The following is a 25013-nucleotide window of genomic DNA, read 5'->3' on the forward strand; positions in this document are numbered from 1 at the left end:
CAGCAAACAGCAAGGGCCCAGGCACCATCTCGAGAAGCCTTTGTATGTCGGCAATGTCCCGGTCTCTCTTCTCTTCCTTGTATCGTTCCGTGGCGCTCTAGGCCTTCAGGGCAACGATATCATCTCTATCGGCCCAGGGTAGCTCGTTGTCTCCCAGCTTGCTGATAATAGCGCTTCGTGGGACGAAAGGGGTCTATATGTATCAATTAGTATCCACAGATATTGGCCCATAAACTTACCGACTTGATGTTGACAAAGTCAACTGGGACAATGGTGCGTGATAGAGGGCATTGGTAAGTCACGCCATGAATGGCCTCCATATTGAGGCGGAAAGCTGGATCGACCAGCGGGATAGCTCGTTTCAGCATTCGCGGCTTCATCTGCCCAGTCAACCAGATATCAATATCCTACGTCGTGGATGATCCATGATCAGCAATATGGTTTGAGAGCTCGGTAAAAGTTAAACTTACGGCAGTGGGACGGTGTTGAGTCAGGCGCCAGAGCGCCGCTCCGCCAACAATGACAGCCTTTGGGGGTATGGCTTCATCTCCCAAAACCTTCTTCGCGGCAGCGAAAACAGCGAGGGCGGCAGACTCCAGGGTAGCTTGATGGACGGTCATGGTGATGATTTGGGATGGATGATGAATGGGAGAAGAGTTGTGTGTTGATGAGCGCATTATCCGATGGCTGACTTGATCTTGCCTCAACATCCCCGAAGCGAGGCAGGAGATAGCAATGGTGGATGGCAGGAGCATCGCATTTATTCTTACTCATGTGATCATCCATTTCTTCTTAATTCTAGATGTTGTCCAATTCTTAACGCAGCAGGAAAACCTAAATTGTTGGGTGAGTTCGATCCCAGCAGTATTCTTATCATCGACAGTTTCAGTCATCTATTTAAGACGTTGCTGCCTACCGTGGGCTCAATATTCCTACTTTCACCTTCATCCAATTAGCACTACCTGCATCCCTACTTCAATATGGCTACTCGGCACATACTGGCCACACGTGGAGCATCCATTCTCTGGCAGAGACCAGCGCCATTGCCAGGTTCTTTCCTCTCTCGCCATCTGATCAGCTCAATAAGCCATTGGCTTCACTCCAACAACAGCTCCAAAGCCTATATTCCCCATCACTTGGTTCGGCCTCAGCACATTGAGCCATTAGTCTTTCACCCACACTCCGCGACCTGGCAGCCTGTTACGGCTGTCAACCCTGGATTGAGTCGTGGAAGCGTTCTAACGACAGCATCTTGGAATCTCAACTGGTCTGACCCGGATCCTGCGGCTCGGATGCTGGCTTCTCTGGCTCATTTGGAAGAAAAACTCGGCGCTGAGCCCCAGAACCTCGCAGTCATGCTGCAAGAAGTATCTCCCGCCTCTCTATGCGCTATGCTTGGGCATCCATGGGTGCAGCGCAACTTCGTTCTGTCTAATGACAAACCCCCGGAGGTCCCTCGGAGGGTTACACTCGACGCGTCGTCCGTTTTAAGGCAATCCGCTCAGAGAGAGACGTCATACTTCACAGTCATGATGGCATCCAAGAATCTACCGGTCACGGCCTGTTTCCGCGCAACTCTTGTCACGAATATGGGGAGAGATGTTCTTGCTATGGACATCCATACCTTGAGCCAAGAGGAAACAAGCAACCACCAAGAATGCATCCGTCTCTGCACGACACACCTCGAATCACTCTTTCAAGGCAAGGAATATCGCCGAGGGCAGCTAGCTGTCATTTCCGACCTCCTAAAGCATCCCATTCTACCCGGCTCCGGAATCATCGGGGGAGTAGTAGGAGGCGACATGAATGCAATAGACAAGTCAGAACACGCCTACCACAAGGAATCGCAGGTGGATTTGGGAGATATATGGGAGGATAGCCAAATGATAGCCCAACAGCGCGGCATTTGTCAACATGAGGAGGGCGGAGGCACCTGGGGCGACAGGTCTTCTCGACATCGAGGCCCGAAGCGCTTCGATAAATTCCTCTACACTGGCGCTATCGAGTCCTTGGCGTTCGAGGACTCACCAGACTGCTTAGAAAGAGTCCGTCGTTTCGGAGCTGGGCTGAAGACTGCGGTTGAATTGTGGGAACTTGAGAGAGAGGACACGGAAGTTGTGGGAGGACAAGCTGTGAAAAGGCTGCGCAATGAATATGTCTCTGAAGAACGTTTCAACACTCTCAGTGAACTAGGATTCTTGAGAAATATCAGGGCAAGGCAAATAAGGATGGATGCCAGGGTGAGTGATCACTGTGCCATTTTGGCCAGGATCAGGATTGTCTGATCAGAGGATACGAGCTGTACAGTCTTAAAATTAGCATTAAGAATACGCAGAATGATTATAACACTGTAGAACCTCTTCTTGATTCATCTCTTGGTTTCTATAGGATGCCTAAGCCACCATTTCATCCTCCAAGCTACAAATCCCTCAGTGCCTTCAGTGCCTCACATAGCGCTGCAGTAGTCTCCACTGGACTCTCCAACGGCCAAAAATGCCCACCAGGAATGAACTTGACCTCCAAGACCTTGGCTCGAGGAACAAATCCTTGGATCTCTTCAAGTTTAAACCATTCGCGCGGTTGAGTTGAGCTGTCGTAGCCTTGCATAATCACAATCGGGCATCCCCACTTCCCCATAAGCCTCCTACGTCGGTCGAGCCATTCCTGGTGAAAGGTACTAGCACCATAATACCGAGGCACGGCCTTGCTGATTCCTTCGTAAGCAAGCTCTTGAGCCACACGCTGCAAGGTTGCGGCTCCATCAGGAATCTCCCGAGAAGTGAACCACATGTAGGCTGTCAGGGCGAGCCGCTGTGGATCCTCCATAATGCCGTTGTACGGGGCGTGGAGGAACAAGGCATGCTGAGATGACAGAGCTGGGTTGTAGTGGATGAGGTGCTGTTCTCCGCGGATGTAGCCAAGTACGCGATCCGGGAAGAGGGCAGCAATGTAATCGCCTTGAACAGTTCCACGATCGTGGGTGACAAGACTGTGGCAGGGGTTAGCATGGCGTGATGAGTGGTATACGAAAGAACACTTACTAGAACTTCTCGATGCCAATCTTGAACAACATCGCAGCCAACTGTTCCGCGGCCCCCTCGTGTCGATAATCACCTGGTTCCTTGCTCGACTGTCCATACCCTTTCAGGTCTGGAGCAATACAAAAGTAGCCATCTTCCGCAAGGGATGCCATGTGCTGATGCCACTCAAACCAAGAATCGGGCAGTCCGTGCAGGAACACGACCGGCTTTTGCTTCCCCTCACTCCCGCATGTCACATAATGGAAACTGACAGTGTCGTAGTCTCCGGGTGACTCCACGAAATGATGAGTGAAGGCGGCACCGCATAAATGCTCAACAGAGCCATCAGTATCGGGCTGCCGAGGGACCAGCGGCCCAAATTCTGCGAGACGTTTCGCCACTTGGTCTAGAGTTGGCTTCAGCTCGGACACTGGCTTCATCCGAGAAGGAAGTTCGGTGTATGTCAGTTTCTCAGCCATGTTGAGCGAACAATAGGGGAAGGAAGATGTATGGAGGCGGTTGTCCGTTGGCAATCTATTTGAGCAGGTCTTGGAATTCTTATATAGTCATCATTTCTATCACAAGTTCCTCACTTTCAACCCGCCATTGTGCGCTTATGGTGTTGCAATCCAATCGGCGACTTTCGTCAATCAGGGGTGCAAGTCAATCCCAAAATCCGGTCTCACATAAACGGATTTGCCTCATACTCTTTGTGAATTCCGCGTCGGTGGCTTTCCCATAGAATCATACAGTCAGAGTGGTCATCTCTGATTGGATACAGGCGATACTGAAGGCCTACGGACACGGACTTCGATTACGGATCGGGATTGCGAGATTCGGCCACAAAAGCGAAGGTCGGCTTGCCACAACCACTGAACCGCAAACACACTTTTACGTAGTAGAGCAGCGATGATAGGAAGATTCTTAACGGCCATGTTTTGGCAATGTCTGTGGCTACTTGTGGCTGCGCGCATGGCGCTCCTCATCACCTGTTCCGTAGTCATGGACCCCATGTTCTTGACTCCCCTTGCGAGAATCCGGGACTAACTTGCTATCAGGTTCAAAATTATCCCAGAGAGGTGCTCCTTCTGTACCTGTTTCAAGTGATCTAACTGCTTAGAGCTCCTCCGGATCGAAGATCTGATCAAACTGCTCTAGAGGGGACGCCTTCACCTCGGCTTGGGCAACAACAGGGTTCGTGCGAGTCAGTACCTTGCCATTCACATCCACTGCCTCAGCAGTAACAAGTAGATCTCCGCCGACTGAAAATTCCCGAAGCTCCGCGTGAGTCTCGAAGCCCTTGCGCTCAAACTCTCCTAGGAGCTGGTCTTGTGACTGTTCGAGAGACCGCGCGTAGAAACGCCATGATGCCGCCTCAGTATCTCCATTCCAAGAAGCATACACATCCAAACCACTCTTTTCCTGGCGTTTGAATGCAGCAACAGCTGGTTCTTCGCTTGGATTTCCAGTCCAGTTGGCTCGGAAACCTCGGTAACTCTGGACAAAGATTCCCTCGGGTGCGGAATCCAGGTAACTATGAAACAAGACCTTGCCGTCCTTGTTAAACTCTGTGACGGCACCGGCCTGGCCCCAATTGACAAAGAAATTCTTGTTGGGGAGGATCTGAACGCTGCCTTGAGTGTGAGCAGATAGACCGTCAGGTGCATCAAACGTTTTGAGTGCCTTTGCGGTGCCCTTATTGTGATCAAGCTGGAAGTATCTGGCTCTAGAGAACGGATGAGTCTTAAATGGGGCGGAATGAGCCCCGTTGTCGAAAAGTGAAATGAACTCGAGGCTTCCATCAGGCGAGCGGCCATGGAATCGCGCATGATGTTGGAACGAGAAGCGGTCTTCCTGTGAGATTTGGAACGAAGAGCCGCCGTGGAAACCGCCAAGCTGCCAGATAATATCTCCGCTTGTCCCGTTGATTTTGAAGATGGCCGCGATGTTGCGGGCGGACAAGAGATAGTTGCCCTCATCGTCCTTGTCAACGCTGTTGATATGGAAGTAATTCCAGGCATCGGTTTCGTTTCTACCAGATCCGGGCAAACCTGTCCCAAAGTCCAGAGGAAACGCGCTATCTGATGAGTTTGTCAGTATGTCCAAGCATATGCGGAGTGTCAGAACCTCGACTCACATTTTGGGTCGACGTGGTCAAAACTTTGCCATTCAAACAGGACATCGCCAGTTTCGATATCTACCTCTGCATGAATGGTTAGCCACGGAACAAGTCGTCGAGGGGTATCTATACATGCCTTGGAATCCGCCAGAAAGAACCCAGTTCTGCCCCTCATCGCCTCCCCAGGACTTCAAAGAGACAACCCTAGGTGTAGGGTTCTCAATCAGTGCCGTCCTGCCATCAACAAGACGGAACTCGTGTGCTGAAGTGAGTCTAGGAGACTTGGCCCGGACAACTTTGGCCACTTCATAGTCACTTCCAAGGAGAACATGATAGCCGTACATGCGACCATGAGTTCCGTCCAATTTGCCCTGGAATGCGCGGAGATAGGTCTGGCCGTTCCAGGTGTCTGGAACAAAGTTGGCGACCCATCCTGAGTGGTATCCTAAGCCAGACCAGACCAGTTCGCCGTTATCACGAAATATGTAAGCGCCAGGCTGGACAGGACCTTTGTGGCCGTCGGCGAATCCCTCGTACAGAGTGATGAAGATGTAGCCCTTTTCTGCTGAGTCTCGATCAGCAGGGACTGTGATGTTGAGTCTCGGGACGGCGAGATCAGGGCGAGAACGGTACTGCCAGTCAGCAGCAGCGAAAGATGCCAAGCCAGTGGCAGCCAAGGACAAAGACCAAGCGATGGGCTTCATGATGATACGGAGGATGATTGGAAGTGCTGAAATCAAGATCAAGTCGATGAGTGACTTGCTTTATACTTGAGCAATTAGCAATGGAATTATATCCCCTCATCCGGAGCCATGATACAATCTTGGCCTTGATTACGCCATGTCAAAGTCAGGGTGAACCGAAAGAGAGCATTGCATGTCTCAAGACAGCGACCGGTGACGGTATCATCTGTTATCTCCGTACTATTGCCGCCGGGAACGGAAGCGGTCTGGACTCGAAGCCGGCGGATGTCACCCCAGCCGGTCCGCTCTGTAGGGAACCAGGAACTCATCGGCAGTTCTACAAGTCTTAACTGGTATGGTCTATATATAGTCTAATTGATATGAAGAATTCTCTAGGTTTAAATATATGTTGAACAAGACTAAAACTGTTCTTGCTGTTGTAAACGTCTCGTTCAAGGAGATTGTTCCCAGAGCGGGCGTTGTATCTCAAGAATGGCACAGGCCGATTTTTCTCAATTTATGGTGGTTTATTGTTGAAAAGATATGAAAAGTGTGGAGAATTTTCCATCGCTAAAGGCTTACGAGAAGAGCCCTGGCCTTGCCATGTAACCCTTCTAACACTCTATCATCGCGACGAATTACACATCACTGGCTGAAGCGATAACGAATTTTAATCACATAGGGCTCATATTTAAGCAATTGGGATGGATGGTCTCATTTTTCGGTCGGCCGGACCATGAACTGCCGAGTCTAAAAGGGCGAAAGCGCCCGAGGGGTACACGTGATCGTAAGGTCACGTGGCACCCCCAGAGCGCTTCCTCACACATTCCTCACTAGTCCCTGGCCTGGAACACCCCATACCCATGTCCGTAAGTGGGCCTAAAAGTGAAAGTCAGGCCATTTTTTGAAAAGTTTGCCAGAGGATTCTTTCTTCTTTCAACCCTCCAGGATCAAATCAAGTTTTCCGATACATCTCGATATACTTGGCCAAATCAGTCACCATGCCCCCCAAGAAGGTTGAACCCGTCAAGGACAATGTCGTCGCTTTCGGTAGGGTTCGCAAGAACCTAAAGATGGGATGCGTTGGCCTTCCCAATGTGGGAAAGTCGAGTTTGTTCAACCTCTTGACCGAGCAGAGCGCCGCTGCTGAGAACTATCCCTTTTGTACGATTGAGCCCAATGAGGCGCGATGTGCTGTTCCCGACGCTCGATATGTAAGTCGATTTATTCTACAGAAAAAAAAATCGATGGATAACTAAACTAGGAAATACATAGGACTTTCTCTGTGACCTTTGGAAGCCCCCATCCATGTACCCCGCGTTTTTGCAGGTCACCGACATTGCTGGTCTGATCAAGGGCGCTTCGCAAGGAGAAGGACTTGGAAATGCCTTCCTGTCTCATATCCAGGCTGTTGACGGCATGTTCCACATTGTCAGGTACAGCATTCATCCGTAACTAAATTGCCGCACTTTCACGCTAACTCGGACTCTATAACAGAGCATTCGATAACGATCAAGTTTTGCACGTCGATGACTCCATCGATCCCGTCCGTGATTTAAGTTAGTTCATTTTAGCCAAGTTTCTCAATCGGGCGAAACTAATCAGTGCGTTTTCTAGACACCATCCAGAGCGAGCTTTGCAAGAAGGATCTCGGTTTGTATTACCCTCCGAATCAGGTTGACATCAGCTAACCCCCTCTTTTTAGACATCCTTGACAAGCAAATCGTCGCTGAGGAATTGATTGTTAAGAAGGCAGGCGGCAAATACAAGATGCTGCCTCTCTTCACAGAGACAACAACAAAGATCCGAGCAGTAAGTCCATGCATTCCAGTCTCTTAGATCTGACTAGTTCGTGCTCACAATCGTGATATAGATGTTGGAGAAGGACCAGCCAGTCAGAGACGGAAGCTGGACACCGGCTGAGATCGCCCTCATCAACGAGAAGATCCAGCTGATCACCACCAAGCCCGTTATCTACCTCGTCAACTTGACCATGAAGGACTACCTCAGACAGAAGTGCAAGTACCTGCCACCCATTGCCAAGTGGGTCACCGAGCACGGAGGTGTTCCCCGAGACATCATCCCCTTCTCTATCGAGTTTGAAGAGAAGCTCTACAGCTTGAAGGATGACCCAGATGCCCAGGCCAAGTTCCTCGAGGAGAGCAAGGTCAAGTCGAAGCTGGAGAAGATCATCACTGAAGGTTTCACAAAGCTCGGCCTTCAATACTACTTCACTGGTCTGTTCACGCTTCGTCGACTCTTGTTGAATCCCGCACTGACTTTTACATAGCTGGTGAGAAGGAGATCAGATGCTGGACTATCCCAAGAGGATGTCTGGCACCGCAGGCTGCTGGAGCTATTCACAGCGACTTTGAGAGGGGTTTCATCAAGGCTGAAGTGGTCGCCTATCAAGACTTCTACGATCTCTGTGAAGGCGGCAAGTCCATGGGCCCCATCAAGGCCGCTGGAAAATACCGACAAGAAGGAAAGTCTTATGTATGTGCCCGTGGATTCAGACTCCTCCCGTTGCTGCATCAGCTGACTTTGTTCTCTCCCAGGTTGTCCAAGACGGGGATATCATCCACTTCCAGTTCAGTAAGTTGGATGTTGTTGTACATTTGCGGGAGAGTGCTAACTGTCATTTCAGACGTTTCAAACAAGAAATAGATTTCTCGTGGTTATTGGAATACAGAAGACTGAAGAGGGAACCTGATTAGAAGCCTGATATAGAAATGCGAATAGAAAATGCATGCCCACATTTGCGAGTGGTTCATCCTGTATTGTAACAAGAACCTATGCAAACGCCCATCATGTGGCACAGGCACAGAAGTTTACAGTAATCTCGGCGGTTAGTAAGATCCGTCTACTCACCCTTGGCCCGGACGGCACGGCACAGCACCGGATACGGCCCAAGTTAATTGTGGGGCCGTGACCAGTACCTCACCCCCGGTGCCCCGTTCTCAGGGTCTAAGGACTATAGAGGTGATGCAGATTGCTAAGAACTACCTTGGTGGGAGCACAGTTAACAGGTTTATTCTGAAGAACGAACTTCCACTGCTTCATGAGAATGGAAGCCGATCAGAACTGCGATCGAATCCAATTATGTAGCCGTTAGCCATCACTCTGGAGACAATGGGTTTAGTTGATCGCGTCATTCCGTGCCTCCGTTGCGCTATTCCGTGTTTTCTCCTTGAGCCAGCGCTCAGTAGGGATGTTCCAAGCCACGGCATGAATCTTTTCTCGGCTCATAGTATTCGATTGCTGTATTGCAACGCCGTGTCTACTCTTGAATGGAAGAATCATTCAGGCCCGCCAAGCGTGCAAGGCAAGCTTGTGCCCCGTGCCGGTACGCAAGACACCAACCCACCCATGTCTTGACTTGAACTGAGAGATATAGCCGGAAGAAGTCGAAATGTTCCGGAGAGCGGCCCGTCTGCTCCTCCTGTGCCCGCCTCAGACAACCGTGTGCATACGGTGCCGAGCCGGCTCTGCATACTCACCGTCATGATCCGGCAACGGGGCCGTTGCCGTCCGCGGGGCCGGCGCAGAGGCCGGAGCCCGAACTGACGCCTGCAGAAGATCGAACCATGGTTAGTGTTGTATTTTACGGGGAGTCGCGGAGCCATGAGTAAACTAACGCTTTTAAGCGAGCACGAATGGAAAGCTTGGAGAATACCTTGTCTCAAGTAGTCCAGCGCCTAAGAAGTCATGAGCAAGGTCTTCCGGCTCAAGTGTCACCCGAACAACCCATGCAAGCGGACTTGACAAATGACAACGAGCCGGTCTTGGAGGTAGAGCAAACAACTTCTCAGGGCTTGATTCAGCCTCCCGCGAGAGAGGCATTGACTGTGGTTGCTCGAGCTTACCTGAAGTATTGCGAATGTCAGCCCATCCCCTTGTTTGATGAGGCCACATTCGTGCAGTCACTTCCTAGCCGGGAACCCGAACTATTATACAGCGTGTTTGCAATAGCGTCACGCTTTTGCGACGATATCCAGGTGCCTCACCATAATTCTAACCAAATCACCCGTTATTGTGAGGCAGCTTACCGGTTAGTGATGGCCCGTCTCATCGATGGCAATGTTGAGCTTTCTACCTTGCAAACTCTCTGCCTGCTTTCACTGCTGTATCTCAACCGTAAGTATTTTCCCAGGCCCCCCCAGTCGTTATCATTTGCTAATCATGTTGAGTACAGTCGGCCGCCATGAGAAGAGTCATTTGATGTGCTCTCAGGCTGCCTCACTAGCAAAGTCTGCGCGCCTTTACAGTCACGCCGCCATCAACAATCAAAAGGAGGAAACCAGCCGGTGTTTCTGGGGAGTTGTGTTACTGTGCAGGTTACTCGGTCAGCCTGAGCAGCTCACTACACACCTCCAAGCTTCCGCCATTCCGTTTCCAAGTAGTCCTTCGACGCCCGGGCATGTTCTACGCACACCTATTTCGACCCAGCATGAATTCCCCCATTCATTTGGAATCATGCAGGTCATTTGTCAACTCAGTGGTGTCTGGTCTATGGCACTGAACTACATACAATCCTCTAGTGTGTCTCCCGATAGGGATGGCTTTCCGTGGAACCCTGATTCCCTATACGCCAGGACAACAGCCGCACTAATGGACCTAGGGCTCAAGCTTCCCTTGGCACATAGATATCGAAGCATCAAGATACCAAGCCTTACTGGTCGGATGTTGGAAGAGGCCCGACCATACTGGGGCCCATGGTTTCTCAGTCGCATGATGTACCACACCATCCTCTGCATTTTAAACCACCCTCTCCTCCTAACCCTCCAGATTCATGGCGTCCACAACGCATCAGAAGCCTTCCTGCAACAGACCCTCTTCTCGATATCAAATCATGTCACATGGGCCATGCACTTCATCCATTTGATGAAATCCAAGCAGTTTTCGTCAACCGACTTCATCACCATTTATTGCGTTGCTGTCGTGGCTACTGTCGACCTTCAGCGCAGCTTCTCTCGGGCCGAGGAAGCATGCAACAAAAGTAAACAAAATTTTGAGGAATGCGTGGAGTTTATCGAGACTCTGGGCAACAAGTGGGAGTGTGCTAAAAGAATTGTATGTATTTGAATGATTGAATCCCAGTCCATCGCTTACCTGAGCTATCTAGGTCAAGAAGCTCCGACACCTGGAAGCAGACATGTCTTCCTGGTCCCGTTCTAACCCTCGAAATGAAGACGAAGATATCCCGGTAGATGTATCCGGCATATTTGGTATCCTGGACTTTGCCAATTCGTTCTCCGACTTATCTTCCTCTGGGACCATGCAAGACTCCATCTTCGGGCCCAGCCTTGGTCAAGAGATTCTAAAGGCTGGATTAGAACGTCCAGGTTATACTCATCTACCTGAACTAGGACCTGTTCGTCCGGATATGACCTCCTGTCAGCTGCCAACACCAGCTGATGGTCAAACTACTCTTGGAAATGAAGTTGGAGAAGAGGCCGCCTTTGTCGGCGACTTTATCCTTCCAGCGAGCGAGTTCTTCGGCGGCCCATTGCATGAGCTAGGGTTACCAGCAGGCGATTCGGCATTACAGTGGTTTTAATATATGAGTTATCATAAACACCTACAATTATCCAAGACTAGCCTAATGAGATGCAATCGTGCCATAGAGCAACTCTGGGACAGATCGCTTTCCTCAGCCCTACATGAACAAGCTCCATGGCTGAAACGACACAGACTAATTCAAGAAGTGATCTCAGCTGATCCTTGAAAACCATCAGCTCGGCTAGTATAGCCCGGCATGGCCTGGGCTCGCCAAGCAACCGTACTGTTCTAATTTTAACGCCCATCCTCGTCCACCTCTGTTGATGGTCCAACAATGGGTATGTCGAGCTCTGTTAGGTTCTCAACTCCCACTCTCTTGGTCTTCTATGGTCGAAATTCAACTCCTACGAGACATTCTTCGATATTTTTAAGCCGGATTACATTAATATTCCCATTTTTAAGGGCGAGGAAGATTCTCCCGCGCGCACCTGATCCGCTTCAACAAGGCCCACCAGGACCAAAGTCCAAGCCACGACGGTCTTCACAACCATGGCACAGCCTTGACATCCAGGTCCAGCTAACATCAAAATTCCCCAAAAGTCCAGTTCAGCTCATGTACGCACAGGGCTCTAGTCTAATCGAAGTTGCTTATTAGTTCCACACCGCGCTCCATACTCATTTCCAAGCGCAGTTTGCTTCCTAAAAGGGTAATTCCTTCAAACCTCTGAACTGGCGTGCATGCTCATGCCACTCGCAAGCAACAGCCATTTTCTGTTTCTTCTCGTAGAGGCTCTTCCTTCCTTCATCCCTCTTTCACATCTCGCCAAGCTGATCGTCGTTGCTACCAATGGCCTAGAGGTGTCTTGTCATCATACTCTTCCCGCACCCAATCATCCATATCCATTCAGTATGCAAGACAGCGAAGGTCTTCAGGTGAACCACGATGCAGGGGGCGGTACAAAGGCACCAGAGGTGATTGCCGCGTACAATCAGTCGTCGCCAGCACCCTACTACGTGCCGATCGATCAACAACATCAACATCAACCAAAGCCCCGCGGTCCCTTTGGCCTTAGCCTTTGGCTTTTTACCGTTATTATCGTTGCTATCACTGCCGCCATTGTTGGAGGAGGTGTAGGAGGAGGCTTGGGGGCCGCCTTGTCAAATTGTCAAAAGTGAGTACAATTCCTATTAATTGCATCAAACATATGCATGATGCTGACACTCATTATCTTGTAGCTCGGACTCGAAATGCGCATGGGAGGCTGTTGGTAGCAACGAAAGCTCAACAACTGCCAGCCCAACCCCCCTCAGCCACTACCAGCGCCGCATTCTTCACACCGACCCCAGCCTCTCAGATTAGAAACCTCACCTGGTTCTGCGAAGAAGCAGAGCAGACTAAAACGATTCAACTTACTAGCGGCTTCGAGTTCAAAGTATACTGCGGCACTGATGGTGGAGGCGCAACCAGTGCAGAGGGCGGTGGAGCACTGAAGGACTTGGTGGGAATCATCGCCTACTCGCTGGAGGATTGCTTGCAGGCCTGCACACAGATGAACGCCATGAATGACAACCAAGACACGGGTGTGACATGCAAGAGTGTTTCGTTCCGTGCCAATATCGCACAGTCGTATAAGCAATATGGGGGCAACTGCTGGCTGAAGGATGCAAAGAAGAGAAGGCCGTTTAATTACAACGCCGTGTGGAATGACGTACCTTTTGTGGCATATGGAGAAATGCTTTAATATGGGAGAGGAGATTGGGTTCTAATAGGGTAGTTATATTTCTAAGCTGGTGTTTATAGAGAGCTTGGTCGGGTTAAATTGTGGTTATTACGAGTCTCGGATGGGCAATAGCTGATCTGATAGGGGTGCGGTCGCCAATCAGACGCGCAATAATACATTAACGCACTTGAACGAGCTTTCCCACCACAGCTGTTAGCGCTCTAGCAGCGCGGCAGACTGCCCCGCTGACCCCGTTGGCTCTACCTGCTTACCCTAGAGTACTATACTGATTTGTTTAATCAACAATTACTTGCCTAAAAACGCGTGTTTAAAACTGTTATTTAAATCTTGTAGAAAAACCTTTTGGCAGTGAAAAGGAAATCTCTTTATAAAACTTGTTTTGGCGCGAAAGTTGTCCCGTATTTCGGGGAGACTTTTTTGATAGAGTTGCTCAAGGCAGAAACGTACAACACCAATTTACCATCGCCTCAAAATTCGACAGATTGCATTTGGCCAATCATGTTAAGGCTTGGATTTACTTGACGAATCACTGCGAGCTATTGAGATCCCCACCTGAAAGTCTCAATGCGGAATACGAAAGCGGAATAACGCCCTCGCCCCGATTAATGCATGGATTTCAACGAAGGACGCGCTTCAGGGGCTTAACGCGATGAACGCGTCGTTGCTTCACGCGCACGCACGCACAGCCACATCCCTCGAATGATGAGGATCTGAAACCTTGGCTCTTATTGGCCGTGATTCGAGGATGACGGGGTTGGCTAGGCTGCAATAAGCACTAGGAAGTTCTGTTGGTGCAGAAGGAAGTGAGATTAGGCAAACGTGCACAACTTCGTCATGGACCATCTTTGGATGCATTAATCTCTTCGTTCATGTTGCCAATAAAAGCCATTGACTCTTGGAGTGCCTCTGAAAGACCTGGCCGCAGTTTAAAGCACCTCAAACGATAAACTCTCATCATGACTGGCCATCTGGATATCCTGCCACCTGAGCTTCTGTCCATCATCACCGAACATCTCGGTCACGATGACAGGAAGAATTTTAGCCTGGCAAACTCGACGATCCGCAATGCAATGGCCCCTTTTCTGTTCAGGGGCCTGAAGGTCAAGTGTCCGTTGCCTGAAGATCATATCCTGCAGGACATCGTTAAAAAGTTTGGCTCCCATGTTCTGAACTTGCACCTCCACGTCACTTTTTTCCCGGGTCAACCAGATCCGAACAAGGAGGAGGACGTGGACATGGGTGACAACGAAGAGATGGAGGACAACGCAGAGGACGCCGTGGACGAGAACGAAAATGAAGAAAGCCAAGAGAACGGAAATGCTGATGAGGGCTCCGACAACGAGGAGCCTGATCATGATAACCCTGAGGAAGGTGATGCTGAAGATGGTGAGAATGGCTCAGAGGACGATAAGGAAGAGGTGGAAGAAGAAGAGGAGAATAACGACAATGAGGAAGAAGAGGATCGCTGGTACTGGAAAAACCCGCCCGAGTCGGTCTGGGCAAGAAAGTCGGCCGATGTTCTAGCCGTGAAAGACCTCATTCAGTTCAAAGGCCTACCACGGTGTTCCATCCTCAGCATTCATACCATGGGAGTCGAAGACTTTGAGATTGAAGCTGATTGGGATGACAACGATCTTTGCGACTCTGGAATGTACTTTTGCAGCTATACCGAACACTGGGAGGATGTCGAGAAGAAAGAGGAAAGGTACACCTGGCGAGCAGCCTTGAGAGACATGTGGCATGATGTTGCGAATCTCTCCGAGACCCAGCACCTGGAAGTCTTTGACTTTTTGCCGAGAAAGAGCTCAAGCTGGAGGACACCCGAGTGGTCCAAGTTCTTGGGTGGCCTGAAAGAACTGGCTCTTTACCTTTATGGAGCCGACAATGGAGCTGGATGGCATGTTAACACCTTGCCCGGTTTCAACGACTTTTTCAAGGAGCTATATTCAATCATGCTCCGCCATGCAAAGAATGTCGAACGACTAAAGATTATCGCGCACGATGGGGGTTTTCTGAATCACAACTCTCTAAGGCTACCCCCTGGGATACTGCCAGAGCTGCAGGTGCTTCATCTGCAACACATGGCTGCACCGGCAGTCCTGCTACCTTTCCTCGAGGGGAAGCCCCGCAACTTGAGAGAAATCCATCTCAAGAAATGCGTGGCCGAAGAGACCAACGACTACGACTTTGAGCTGAAGACCTGGGCCTCACTTTGGAAGGCCATCAGAGAGACGGGAGAAAAGCCTATCCGTGTGACCTATCAGTATCCCAAATCTCCTCCATTGACCGAGGAAGAGAACTATGCTGATGAAGGTGAAGATTGGAAGCCTCCTGAGGATGAAGAGGAGGGCATTGCTCGGCTGCGGAGGATGGTGGCAGAGGACGAAGATATCATCTGGCCCTACGTTGAGATTGATGAGAAATATGGAATGGTTATGGACAATGATGTTCTGAATGCTGAGCATTTAGGATTGGGAGAGGATAACAAAGAGTACAAGGCGTTGATGGATGAGATGGAGCGGAGGAGCAAGGGGGTTTCGGCTGAATGATGTTCATTCTCTAAGTTGTCTAAGTAAGACTTACAAAATCGATTTCATCCCTGAGGTGTCTTTGGTGTATAATCCGGCCAAGTAAGGAGATGACACATGAAAGTTTACGCTTCTCACGTCTCACATGAGAATCGTCTCTTCCCGGAACGATGACGTCATATGCAACTGAATGAGCGTCATCCTAAATCCCGCATCATTTCGTAGGTCTCTGAAGAGCACAACCGCGCCAAACGGACAGCGCGAATGCCATCTGATAGGAGCGATAAATCAAGGAAGGATGCCTCTTCAGCGACAAAGAGTCAACGCGTCTAGCGAGACGCGACAACTGAAGAAGCGTTCCAGGTTTGGTGAGTGAAATTGCATGAGGGGAGATGAAGCAAACCAAACCAAAGAAGCAGCTTAACAAAGAAGAAAACTCACTTATACTTGTTAGGTTGCAATACATGCAAGGCGCGCAAGGTTAGACACTGTTTACATCTCATTGATTTCCTTCACTGATGCCAAACAGGTCAAATGTGATGAGCGTCAAGACACGTGTGCCAACTGCGAAAGCTTACATCTCGAATGTACTTATTCTGAATCGCAGCCAGCACCTAAAAGAGCAGCTACGAAACGAAATCGGAGATCTTGCAACGACTGTCGAGTTGCTAGATGCAGGTGCTCGGGGAGTTCTGCGGATCAGCCCTCATGTCAGAGGTGTCGTGAGAACAAGATCCGATGTTCTTATCAAGACATCACAAATCAACATGGGCAACCTCAGTCAGGTCAAGAAAGTAGCCTAACGATCTCTAGGAGCAGAGCTAATATCGTCGACTCTATCCATCGGGGCCCTATACTGTCTCCTCTGGTCAACGAGACAAATGCTCAATTGGACTGGTGCCATCCCTATCCACCTTATGAATGATACCATACTGACAGTTCCAAGGCTAAGTTCTTCAGAGCTACCTGATGGGAAGCATATCAAAGTTCTAGTTGAGAACTATTTCCAAAATTTCCATCCACTTCGATGTTACGCGTTTATTCACAAGCCATCCTTCATGCAGAAGTTAAACGACAGGTTAGACTCTGATCTGCGAGAGGATGCCCTGTTACACATTATGTGTACTATAGGAGCGCTGTAAGTGTTCAACTATTCTCTTTCGATACATAATTGCTCACACCAACTTCAGATTCTTTGCGCTCGAGTACAGTGATACAGTCCAAGAACTACCGACATCAGTTGTTCTGAAAGCCGGTTCGCAATGGGCTGCGACAGCCGAGCGTCTACTCCTTGGAAACACGCATCAGATCTCGGTTGATGGATTGATGGTATGGGGATACACCGATGCTTTCGGCCACTAGCTTACTCTCCTAGACTGCCCAACTTCTTTACGACTACGCTCTTCGCATGGCCAACTTCACCCAAGCCTTTGTATTGAGCGCCTTGATGGCGAGAATGACTCAAGCTCTGCAACTGAACCTGGAGTTTTCCTCAGACATTTTCAACCAGTCACCCAACGCCACTCTCTCGACAACAGCTAGAGAGTGTCGAAGACGCCTGATGTGGAGTTGCTATGTCACAGACGTTCTCTGCAGCAACGGTGTCGAGCAGCTGACCTTGGTATTCGAGAAACACATCGGGATTCAGCTGCCGTGTCATGAGCGGAATTTTCTCCATGAACGACCATGTATCACAAGAACACTCAGCGGCTCACCTCTCGACTTCATCCCTCCTGATAAGATACCAGTTGACATAGACAGCAACATGGGTATGTTGGGTTACCTCATCCAGCACCTTGAGATACGACGGCGAGTTCTATGGTACATCAAGCACCTTGATCAAGCCAAGCCGCCATGGCTTCCAGACTCGGAGTTTGCACAACTGGATCGAGAATTACAGGCCTGGTACACGTCCCTTCCGCCAAGTCTTCAGTTCACGGCTTCAACTATCTACCTCCGCAAGGAGTCATCACAACTTGGGGCTTTATGTTTCTTTCACTGCACCTACCATCAGACCATGCTGGACTTTTATCGCATTGGAACCCCCGAACTATTCAAGCTACGATCCGCATTCCATTTCCCGCCGGAACAACATGACTTCCAACGCCACTTGCAATACGCATTGTTCAAGGTGGCTCGTACGTTGGCCGCGATTGTCGCGGAAGCAGAGCAACATGGCCCTCGAATAATCGGCGACACGTGGTTCCCCACGATTGCCTACGAGAGCAATAGAGTCATGCTCTACTACCTGACTCAAGTCACAGATCCCATGGCCCTTGACAAGCGAGAGTTGGTGTTGAGCACCATTCCATACTTGCAGAGCAACCTCAAGGCTCTTAAGACGATGCGTGCCACCAACGCCATGGCGGATAGCCTCGTGAGTGGTCAACCCCATGTGTGAGGAGTGTGCTAATCTTTGCGTGATAGTCCCGCGGAGCCGAGAGCATGCTTCAGAAGTTAGGCGTTGACTCCAACAATATTCTTCCCCTACCAAGTGTCATCCTAGACGATCCGTACTTGGCCTTCCCGAGCCGAGACACGCAGAATGGCGTGGAGGCGCCCTCCCAGAGAGCAGCTGACTCCGATCTCCATCCACTTTCCATTTTCCGTATGGCGCGTAACGAGATCCCCGAGGGCCACGCTCCTGTAGTATCTGTGCGCAAGAGCCCAGTTCCACCCGAGGAGGTGTCGCTGCAGCCTCCTCAACTGGATCAAGATCTTCATGGATTTGAGCAAAACTTGGATCTTTTCTTTGCTCCTGATATAGCCCAGGACTGGCAACTTGCAGAGATGCTCCTCGATTCAGGGACGGTTGGTGATGGACCAATATCATGGATAGGGATGCCGCAGGCGGGTTTATGACAAGAGTAGAGATCACTCGGATTAACAAGCTCATAAGGTGCTTCATATGGCATGGCAATTTAAATTATCAAACACTTTGAAAATACACAATTTTGTCACAATGGCTTGCTAGCACTCGTTCCGTCACCCATTCTGTCCACCCCAAGCCTACTCCGCATCAAGAGGGCACTTTGGAGGGTTGTCATTGACCTGAATTCCACCGCGCTTCTTCTCATGCATGTCGGGGAACGGCAGCTTCCATCCGCCCTCATCCACAGGCACGGACAGCCAAAGCCGCATGAGATGTCTCTGAGGCCTCAAGTTTCCGTTCTCATCCTTTGCACCTGGTGCGTAGTCCGTGTACGCAGTGCGAGCATGGAACACATGCTGGTTGCTGACGAACTGGATGTCACCGGGGTCAAGGATCATGTGGAGTGCCTCTCGCTTGCATGTGTCCTCCAGTACCTTCATAGCATGCAGTTGGGCCTCTGACAGAGGAGGAATCTTTGCGTCCGGACCGGTGTTGAATCGCCACAGTGATGTGACATTGTTGGGATCAAACTTGCCGTACACGCGTGGAGTTCCATTGGGGTCGTTCTCAAGGTAGAAGACGGCAGTACGCATCCAAGGCTTCTGGCCATCTGACACCTCACCCTTCCTGTCTGCATACCAGATGGGCTCACAGAAGAGCTTGGCCACATCGGGATTCTCACGCTGCAGACAGTTGAAGACGCGGTGCTGGGAGCAGATATCTGATTCTCCGCCCTCCATGGACTTGGCCATGCACAAAAGGCCAACAATGTCTCCAGAGTCGGTGTGGAAGAACTGTCTAGCGTTGGTCCGGTAGATGCGAACCTTGTCGGTTCGAGTGGGATCCTCGCCGAGGTCCTTGACGTGACCGAGGACGTGTCCACGGCTGTTTTGACTGACAAAGTAGCCCAAATGAGTACCCAAACCCATGTATGCAGTAGCTGACTTCTGCAAACCCCATTGCTGGACGGGCAGGTTCTTGAACAGCCAGAAACCCTCACCGTCAATCAGTCTCTTGCGAAGCTTTGCCATAAAGGCAGCCAGCTTGGGAAGCTTGAAGAGGTCCTACAGATGTCAGTATTTATCCCTTGATAAGTTTTGATTCGCTTACCTTGGTGATGCCCGTCAGAGGCACACTAGATTGGATGAAGTTATCAGCTGCACCTCCAATCTCGGCAATCTCTTCCTCCGTGAACGAGTGCGTCCACTTCTCGGGGTTCTCCTTGTAATGTTCGGCCTTCCAAGCTGTTGGGCCCGTGATTTCCTTGGGGAACTTGTCAAAGGGCTGGATGCAGGAGTAGAGAGGCTCATGTTGACCCGATGTCTTGAAGCCGTCTGGGAAGATATCCTTGTTGACTTTCCCGGGTGCAACCCAGGAGGAAGTGTCATCGACAAGTCCAGGAACCATGATGATTATTGCGAATGATGATACTGTTATGAATAGACTTTTGAGTAGAGAATGGGATGGTAAGTTATCAACTCGTCTACTCAAGACATTATGAGGGTGGGAGCGAGGCCTATTTATCCTTCTAGGAAATCTGATGGTAGACCTTAAGAGTGCAAATCTCCGCTATTGCGTGATCCGAATGCATCCTTTGAATTCCGTATTGTTGTTGCTTCATCTTGCCTTCGAGTGGTTGGAGTGGTGGCCGGTTGGATCGGCTGGAACGCGCACTCTCGGCTGGATGAGCTGTGTTGCTGAGAGTGGAAGGTAGTCAGAGAGTAAGAACAGTAAAATATTTGGTTCAAAGGGTCAATGCATTGTGACGCTGTAATTCCAAAGAGTTTTACTGGCTGGGAATGTGATGTTACTCGAAACTGGCGTCTGTGCAACTACAACAACAGTGAGGCCATCACCACCATCGGCTGGGTCGGTTGGATCGGCTGGAACACCCTACCACATCGCGACTCCCGATTGGTATCCTGCAGTTGGACAAGCCGCGTACGACGGAGTATCATGATCACGCAATCGCTACTTCTGGAGTTTGATTACCAGGCGTCATTAGGCGGCCGATAGCCCGACGCCTGAAGTACAGAGCACGGAGGTGGCTGTTTTCTTGTGCCGGGCTTGACACAGGCCGGACGATAGTTTTGCATTGTGCGCGTGGTTGATACACCCTATGGCTGTATGACAAGAGGAGTGTTTCCGCCAAATTTAATGTGTTAAAAGGAGCATGAAAACATCAACGGCTAGCAGCTATGGGTGCCCTCATACTACAAGTGTAGCCTCCTAGTTCTTCACTGGAATCTCATAGAGCAGAATCTGGACATCGGCTCTCTCCATCGGGGCGTCTCCCATCGCCGTTCCCGTCAAGCCACCAACAATTACAAACCCAACCTCACCGGCCCCAAACGCCCCAGCTGCTGCATTTCTCGCCCTCTCGACGCAATCTGTTGCCACTTTGACATCCGATCTTCTCCCATACAATGCAGTGGCAGCGTAGCGCAGGCCGGGGCGATTGAGCGCCTGAAAAAGGACAGGGACTTCAGGGCGGTACGAGTATGGCAGAACTGGGGGGTCTCGCAAGAGGGCTGATATATCAGCCTCCACACCCTGATAGAGCCGGCTCCTGGTGGCACTTTGTCGCGGTCCAACCTCTGGCGGCACATAAGCGTCGCAGAAGAGATAGTCTGCGGGGATGGGGGAGATTGCTGCAAGTCGACGGCCTCTGTATCTGACACAGAGCAACACCGTGTCTGGGTTTGCTTCCCAATCCGCCTCGATATGGAAAGTGACATCATCCGGTGGAGATGATTCGGGGATATCAAATTCCTCGTAGCCATCGTCAAGACAATCCACAAGGGGAACCTCGGAGGACAAGACTCCCGGCTTGATTAATCCGTTGAAGTCTCTTGGTATACCGCCAACGTCAACGTCGAGAAGGGTAAAGCAACCGATTTGTTGCGGAGAAGAACATTTACCCAGTAGACTGTTGGCAATCAAAGTGCGCTTCCCGATGATGCCCAAACAGTCTACATTTCTAAACCTTTCCTCTGCCTTCTCTGGATCGTAGCCGGTGGCATGTCCACCCACGAAGAGCATGGAAAGTAAAGGAAGAAGCCTCGCCTGTCCGAACGACCGCATACGTGGCGAATCTGGGGGCATTGTACGTAGTGAATGAGAGCGCATGTACCTCAAAAAGTCGGCTGATCGAAAACCCCAGGAGCCTTCCACTGTTTGGGATGCCAACGAGGAGGTGTCTACAAGTCTTCCAAAGATGTCATAGTAGTATCCCATGATGAATGACTGGAAGATGCAGAATGCGTCCACCTTCTGTGTATCAATCATCTCTGCATCAGAAATATCTGAGCCGAGATGAAACTCGCCTGAGCTCGTGGTAGTCGAGAGCCACGATAGAACGCTCGTCAAGGTGTTTCCAAGGCAGTTTTCAAGCCCCGTTACGATTTCTTGATTCGAAATGAACCCGAAATCTAACACCAGACGGTAAAGCTCATCAGAAGCTCTTCCAGCAGGCGTTCCAGAGTCTGTTAGGACATAGACTAGCTTGGATCCTTCTAGTCGGGCCGTCAAGCTGCCTGAGACCTCCCAGGGGCGTTGGCCTCTGGCAGACTGGTAATATTCCTGGTACATGTTGCCACTGGTTCGTGCCCCTTGAACGGATATTCGAATGGCCTTTGCCGCTTTCCGCCCCTCTTTCCAAGCGATTCTGCACCGGTTTTGAGCGTCATGTCCAATGGGGAAAACGCTCACAGCCTCCTCCGGATACTCGAGAGGAACTGTGATTGAGGCATCTCTCTCCACAATGGCTCTTGTGCCTTCTGGAGTTGTTATGGAGTGAAGAAATGGTTGTGGTGAGTAAATGACTGTGCATGGGCGTTGGCTTGTTTCTAAGGACTCGGCCAATTGGACATCGATGATGTCGATCCCTAGCTGGGATAAACAAATGGCTATCCCAGCAACGTCAGATGAGGGAGTCTTGAAGAACGGTTCGTGAGAGCCGAGCAGCCAGGTTAAGAAATCTTCAACATGTCTTGATTCTGTCCTGGGCAACAGTCCGCTCATGACATGGCCATTGCGAACCAACTCTTGACGGTACTTGTCCGCAGCTAGATTGAGGCCACGCAGGACGGCTGTGGATCTCCAGGCGTTGAGACGAGACGAGTACTGAGATCGGAGAATGTCCTCTCCGTTTTCGTGAAGCTTTAAGAGAGACTTGAGTATGTTGTATACAATGTCTCTCACAAGGTCTTGTTTGACAAACTGTTCCAACACAGCGACCAGACAAGTCATGACGCTGGTAAAAAGGGACAAGTCCTATCCCGTCAGCATGAGGAATTGCAAGCGGAAACCGGTTAAGCTAACCTGCAAGAGAGCTTTGCTGTCTTTGAGAACCTGTTCAATGTCACGGTCCTCCAGTCGCAAGGGGCAACCGTTTGCAAGGAGTTGAATCTGCTTGCTCCATCGCTTGTTGAAGGATGGGACATCGAGAAGCCCACGACGCTGGAGGATGCTTGACGCGTCTTCTTCAAGAAGGGAAAGAAACTCCTTGTCGCCGTCTGCAGCAGTCCACCAGTTTCCCACTCTCCTGCCGAGGGCAACAAGGGTGGAAACATCACTGACACCCAGGCCCAAGGCGACTAGGGCACCGGGGGCGGTCGTGACTTGGATTGACATTTTGACTGACTGCCGTCTGCTAGCTTGTATGACTTGAAGAGGGGCGAGATAATGGCCTAAATAAATAAGGCAAAGAAACTGGAATTTGGAACAAAGACAGCCGCGTGGAATTGTGATTTACGAAGCGGGGACAGAAGGCAACAGCTGCAAGGCAGCCAGTGTGAGAGTACTCATATGATCAGTTGCATCGAATTGCATTTTATCACTGGCTGAGTGAGAGATATGAAACCCTTGGTACATCTGCCAGAGGTGCTCATTGGATGCTCAACGCCACCTTGCCTGAGGCCCTCACCGGATATTCCAAGAGGGTGTCAAGCTTACAGGCATTGGATTGGACAACCGAGTAAGGCATTCTACGCCACATTTGCCTTGTGCTGCGCCGCCAAAGGTGCCATAAGCTACAGAGTGGTTGATGCAGAACTGGTCGGCCATATCGTATGACGCCTTGGGAACATGTAACAAGACACTTGTTAAATCTATGTCTAATTTCTACTCATAGTTCGCCGCTACCGTAAAGAACTTAATCTCAATCCCAGTGAATAATCGGCTTCACGACCTGTTCATGCAGAACATCAGTATCTGCCAGATAACACAATGGATTTGGCAACTTACCTTGCCCCCGCGCATATCGGCCAATGCCTTCTCAAAGTCCTTGATCGAGTAAACAGTACATAGTTTCTCGACTGGGAAATGGCCTTGTCGATGAAGCTCCATCAACTCGGGAATGAACTATCTGCATGTTAGGGACTAGCCGGCCTGACTGGAGTTTGTCAAATGCTCACCTTTTGGGGATTTGAACCACCTTCAACAACACCAACATATCGCTTATTCTCAAGCAGAAACGTCTGGGGTTCGATTCTGACAACGGCATTAGGTGGTGGCACACCAACACTAGTCGCCGTACCTCCTGGTGCAAGACAGCCGAATAGTGACTCGATAACGGGGATCAAGCCTGTGCAGTCAATAGCAAAGTCGGCTCCGCCATCTGTAATCTCTCTGATCTTGGCCTCGATGCCGCCCTCGCCACATGTCCTTGAGTTCACGACATGCGTAGCACCGAACTCCTTGGCATTGGCCAGCTTATCATCCACAACATCCACCGCCACAAGCTGCTTGACCTGAAGGTACGCCGCAGCCATAAGAGCAGCGATACCGACGCTCCCCATGCCAAAGATGACTACTGTCTGGGTCTTGTCCGGCTTGAGCGCGTTGAGTACCGTGCCGGCTCCTGTCTGAAAGCCGCAGCCCAGAGGGGCGTAGTATGGCAGAGATTCGGGGTATGGGCACTTGACAACGCTTCTCTCGGCCACGACCGACACCCTCGCGAAGGAAGAGTGGCCAAAGAACTGACTCCGCACAGACCGGCCGTCCTCAAGCCGAGCGGGAGTCGAGCCGTCAGAGAGGCGAACTGAACCAACATTCACAGGGGAGTGGATGTGGCAGAAGGATGGTTTGCCCGCAACGCACTTCTTGCACTTGCCGCAGACGTTGAAGGAGAGGAGGACATGGTCGCCGACTTGGAGGGACTTGTCCTTGATGTCGCTGCCAAGGGCACGGATAATACCCGCGCCTTCATGGCCAAAGATGGCAGGGTATTCGACTCCAGGAATAAGGCCGTTCTGTAGAAGAACATCCTGAGCAGAGTAAGTTGCCTGAGTTGGCAGGGGGGTAGCAAAGAATGGCATACTGTGTGGCAAATACCGGAATACTTCATCTCGACAAGCACTTCGTCTCCCCGGACCTCATCTAGAATGATAGGCTTCATCTCAAACTTGTCACCCGGTTTCTCGGTGACAAGCGCCTCTGTGGCGATGTTGGTGGGTGATGTCATGGTGTAGGAACTTGTGAAATAAGACCGATAATATGGCACTGAACAGAGACTTGGATGTGTACAAGGGCTTGGCTGAAGTGA

At 50.4% G+C, this 25013-nt stretch overlaps 12 protein-coding genes across 12 annotated transcripts; 6 read left to right on the forward strand and 6 right to left on the reverse strand.

Moving 5' to 3' along the window:
• Nucleotides 1-97: 97 nt before the first annotated feature.
• On the reverse strand, nt 98-620 carry NECHADRAFT_82888 (uncharacterized protein; the record flags this gene model as incomplete). The annotated part of the gene is made up of 3 exons (XM_003049434.1): nt 98-193; nt 240-407; nt 471-620. The coding sequence occupies 3 exons, from the start codon at nt 618-620 to the stop codon at nt 98-100; spliced, it is 414 nt and encodes a 137-aa protein (XP_003049480.1).
• Nucleotides 621-980: 360 nt separating this feature from the next.
• NECHADRAFT_82889 (uncharacterized protein) lies at nt 981-2285 on the forward strand (the record flags this gene model as incomplete). Its single annotated transcript, XM_003049188.1, has 1 exon — nt 981-2285. The coding sequence occupies one exon, from the start codon at nt 981-983 to the stop codon at nt 2283-2285; it is 1305 nt and encodes a 434-aa protein (XP_003049234.1).
• A 133-nt stretch (nt 2286-2418) lies between these two features.
• On the reverse strand, nt 2419-3499 carry NECHADRAFT_82890 (uncharacterized protein; the record flags this gene model as incomplete). Its single annotated transcript, XM_003049435.1, has 2 exons — nt 2419-2989; nt 3042-3499. 2 exons carry the CDS (start codon nt 3497-3499, stop codon nt 2419-2421), a joined length of 1029 nt encoding a protein of 342 aa, XP_003049481.1.
• A 564-nt stretch (nt 3500-4063) lies between these two features.
• On the reverse strand, nt 4064-5843 carry NECHADRAFT_95070 (uncharacterized protein; the record flags this gene model as incomplete). Its single annotated transcript, XM_003049436.1, has 4 exons — nt 4064-4132; nt 4194-5071; nt 5158-5217; nt 5249-5843. 4 exons carry the CDS (start codon nt 5841-5843, stop codon nt 4064-4066), a joined length of 1602 nt encoding a protein of 533 aa, XP_003049482.1.
• A 980-nt stretch (nt 5844-6823) lies between these two features.
• Nucleotides 6824-8489, forward strand: NECHADRAFT_95071 (uncharacterized protein; the record flags this gene model as incomplete). Its single annotated transcript, XM_003049189.1, has 9 exons — nt 6824-7036; nt 7098-7258; nt 7320-7381; nt 7440-7475; nt 7528-7634; nt 7696-8059; nt 8113-8318; nt 8381-8417; nt 8470-8489. 9 exons carry the CDS (start codon nt 6824-6826, stop codon nt 8487-8489), a joined length of 1206 nt encoding a protein of 401 aa, XP_003049235.1.
• A 920-nt stretch (nt 8490-9409) lies between these two features.
• NECHADRAFT_82893 (uncharacterized protein) lies at nt 9410-11382 on the forward strand (the record flags this gene model as incomplete). Its single annotated transcript, XM_003049190.1, has 4 exons — nt 9410-9412; nt 9470-9959; nt 10018-10895; nt 10948-11382. The coding sequence occupies 4 exons, from the start codon at nt 9410-9412 to the stop codon at nt 11380-11382; spliced, it is 1806 nt and encodes a 601-aa protein (XP_003049236.1).
• A 686-nt stretch (nt 11383-12068) lies between these two features.
• NECHADRAFT_82894 (uncharacterized protein) lies at nt 12069-13066 on the forward strand (the record flags this gene model as incomplete). Its single annotated transcript, XM_003049191.1, has 3 exons — nt 12069-12455; nt 12561-12588; nt 12621-13066. The coding sequence occupies 3 exons, from the start codon at nt 12069-12071 to the stop codon at nt 13064-13066; spliced, it is 861 nt and encodes a 286-aa protein (XP_003049237.1).
• A 956-nt stretch (nt 13067-14022) lies between these two features.
• On the forward strand, nt 14023-15615 carry NECHADRAFT_45286 (uncharacterized protein; the record flags this gene model as incomplete). Its single annotated transcript, XM_003049192.1, has 2 exons — nt 14023-14305; nt 14525-15615. The coding sequence occupies 2 exons, from the start codon at nt 14023-14025 to the stop codon at nt 15613-15615; spliced, it is 1374 nt and encodes a 457-aa protein (XP_003049238.1).
• A 396-nt stretch (nt 15616-16011) lies between these two features.
• Nucleotides 16012-17995, forward strand: NECHADRAFT_45494 (uncharacterized protein; the record flags this gene model as incomplete). Its single annotated transcript, XM_003049193.1, has 5 exons — nt 16012-16074; nt 16124-16462; nt 16644-16732; nt 16785-16923; nt 16970-17995. Coding segments are annotated over 5 exons (1656 nt in total), but the record flags the coding sequence as incomplete, so codon positions are not given.
• Nucleotides 17996-18603: 608 nt separating this feature from the next.
• NECHADRAFT_44930 (uncharacterized protein) lies at nt 18604-19873 on the reverse strand (the record flags this gene model as incomplete). The annotated part of the gene is made up of 2 exons (XM_003049437.1): nt 18604-19518; nt 19577-19873. The coding sequence occupies 2 exons, from the start codon at nt 19871-19873 to the stop codon at nt 18604-18606; spliced, it is 1212 nt and encodes a 403-aa protein (XP_003049483.1).
• Nucleotides 19874-20695: 822 nt separating this feature from the next.
• NECHADRAFT_82898 (uncharacterized protein) lies at nt 20696-23101 on the reverse strand (the record flags this gene model as incomplete). The annotated part of the gene is made up of 2 exons (XM_003049438.1): nt 20696-22687; nt 22790-23101. 2 exons carry the CDS (start codon nt 23099-23101, stop codon nt 20696-20698), a joined length of 2304 nt encoding a protein of 767 aa, XP_003049484.1.
• Nucleotides 23102-23627: 526 nt separating this feature from the next.
• On the reverse strand, nt 23628-24932 carry NECHADRAFT_45329 (uncharacterized protein; the record flags this gene model as incomplete). Its single annotated transcript, XM_003049439.1, has 4 exons — nt 23628-23657; nt 23714-23830; nt 23884-24735; nt 24789-24932. The coding sequence occupies 4 exons, from the start codon at nt 24930-24932 to the stop codon at nt 23628-23630; spliced, it is 1143 nt and encodes a 380-aa protein (XP_003049485.1).
• Between the last annotated feature and the right edge of the window lie 81 nt (nt 24933-25013).

The sequence above is a fragment of the Fusarium vanettenii genome (assembly GCF_000151355.1).
Source record: "Fusarium vanettenii 77-13-4 chromosome 7 genomic scaffold NECHAsca_9_chr7_10_0, whole genome shotgun sequence".
NCBI lineage: Eukaryota > Fungi > Ascomycota > Sordariomycetes > Hypocreales > Nectriaceae > Fusarium > Fusarium vanettenii.